Source organism: Panthera uncia, chromosome A2, assembly GCF_023721935.1.
Source record: "Panthera uncia isolate 11264 chromosome A2, Puncia_PCG_1.0, whole genome shotgun sequence".
NCBI classification, from domain to species: Eukaryota; Metazoa; Chordata; class Mammalia; order Carnivora; family Felidae; genus Panthera; species Panthera uncia.
The window spans coordinates 16,152,987-16,154,984 of record NC_064816.1 but is presented as its reverse complement, the minus strand read 5'-3'; the positions used below and the strand labels follow the sequence as shown (position 1 = coordinate 16,154,984).

The 1,998-nt window shown below is 51.4% G+C and overlaps 1 protein-coding gene across 1 annotated transcript in view; it reads left to right on the top strand.

Moving 5' to 3' along the window:
• The first annotated feature begins 1,271 nt into the window (after positions 1 to 1,271).
• Positions 1,272 to 1,998, top strand: part of SMARCC1 (SWI/SNF related, matrix associated, actin dependent regulator of chromatin subfamily c member 1) — a 173,598-nt gene continuing 172,871 nt past the window's right edge. Inside the window, exon 1 of the mRNA XM_049639431.1 lies at positions 1,272 to 1,991. Coding sequence (XP_049495388.1) covers positions 1,272 to 1,991 — 720 coding nt within the window. The remainder of the gene's footprint in view (positions 1,992 to 1,998) is intronic.

Genomic DNA, 1,998 nt, shown 5'->3' with positions numbered 1-1,998 from the left:
CAGGCTCTGAGCCATCAGCCCAGAGCCCGACGCGGGGCTCGAACTCACGGACCACGAGATCGTGACCTGAGCTGAAGTCGGAGGCTTAACCGACTGAGCCACCCAGGCGCCCCCAATTATTATTTTTTAAGGTAGGATCCACGCTGGGGAGCCCAACATAGGACTTGGACTCACCACCCTGAGTTCAAGACCTGAGTTAAGATCAAGAGTTGGATGCTTAACTTAGTGAGCCATTAAGGCCTACCACATTTTTTTTCTTTTGATTTTTAGAAAAAGTTTATTTATTTTGAGAGTGTGGGAGGGGCAGAGAGAGAATCCCAAGCATGCTCTGCACTTTCAATGCTAGGTGCCCCGCATCTTACTCCTATTTTATTCTCATTGTTTCTGTCCTAGATTATATCAGGTCATCTTTTTTTTTTTTTTAATTAAAAAAATTTTTTAACGTTTATTTTTAAGAGAGAGAGAGAGAGTGTGAGTGGGGGATAAACAGAGAGAAGAGACACTGAATTCAAAGCAGGCTCCAGGCTCTGAGCTGTCAGCACCAGCACAGAGCCATATGCTAGGCTCTAAATTACGAACTGTGAGATCATGACCAGAGCTGAAGTCAGACGCTTAACCTTAACCAACTGAGCCACCCAGGCTCCCCTCAGGTCATCTTTTTTCATCTTCTTCCTCTAATGTATCACCCACATATGCAATTGTTTTCTTCCTAATCTATAAACCTGATCATGTCATTCTCTGTGTTCAAGCTGGTTTCCCAATGCTTATAGGATAAAGTGAAAATTCACTGCCACAACCAAGTAACCTTCCTGCTTCCACACCATAGGCTCAAGGAGGGTTTCTCCCAGCTTGCTTTCACACTTTAAAGCCTTTGATCCAGTTTTCCTGTGTCCGAATGTCCTTTTCTCCCTGATCACATTCTATTCATTCTTAAAAGTTGATCTCAAAAACTCACCAGACTTTCTCACAACCAATTAGTCGTCTGCTGTTCTATAATATTATAACTCCATAATGGCCAATCACAATTTGTTAATAATTTAAAATCTTTCTGCCCCCCTATAGGTCACTCATTCACTTACTCAGCAAATATTTACGGAACATTAGATAACAGGCTCTGCTCTCAGCACCGAAAGTACACCTGTGAATAAGTCAAAATTAAGTTCTCATGTGGTCAAGTGAGAAAATAAGAAAAATACTAGATCGTGGTGAGTGGTGCACAGAGAATGTCGAGTATGATTAGCTGTTCAGTTTTTCTGAAGTACTTTTAAGCTATGAATTCGAAAAAGCCTAAGCGACAAAGGGGAAGAGCTGTCCAGGTGGCGCCAACAGCTGGTGCTAGGGCCTCCGAGGCAGGAAAGAGCTGGTGGTGCGGCTGGGGCCACGAGGGGGAAGTAAAGTGTGTGCCGCTGGAGCAGCTCCGGGTGGTGGTCCCAGATGGATGTTTACAAAGGCTACGGCGGCTTGATGTAGAAGGTCTGAGGGCAAGAGAAGGCAGACGCAGATTCCCACCCTTCCCGTGGGTTCCTCGGCCAGCACTCGACACCCTAAACGGGCTTCCCCCTCGGAACTTCTCGCCAGGTCTTTTCTCCCCGGCTGTAGCAGGGGATGACAGAAGCTCCCTGCACTGGTTGACGGGACGCAGGAAGGAACTTGGATGCAGCAAGACACGCAGAGGCCCAGGCTGGGTAGCGGAGGAGGTACGCAGCCTGCCTCGACTGGCGGAAGAGGCGGGCGCAAGAGTTCGTCTGAGACCTGCCTGGCCCCGATGCTGCGCATGCGTGCGCGCGTGCCCGCTTCGGTTACGGACCGGGTCCCCAGAAGGGGCGGGGCCGGCCCTCCGCGCCGGAAGGGGGTTGACTGGGCGGGGCCGGGAGGTGGCGGTGGCGGCTGCGCGCGCGCGCGCGCGGGTGCGAACGGGGAACGCTGCGAGGGCCGGGCCGGGCGGTGGGACGACGGACGGCGACGATGGCCGCGGCGGCGGGCGGCGGCGGGCTGGGA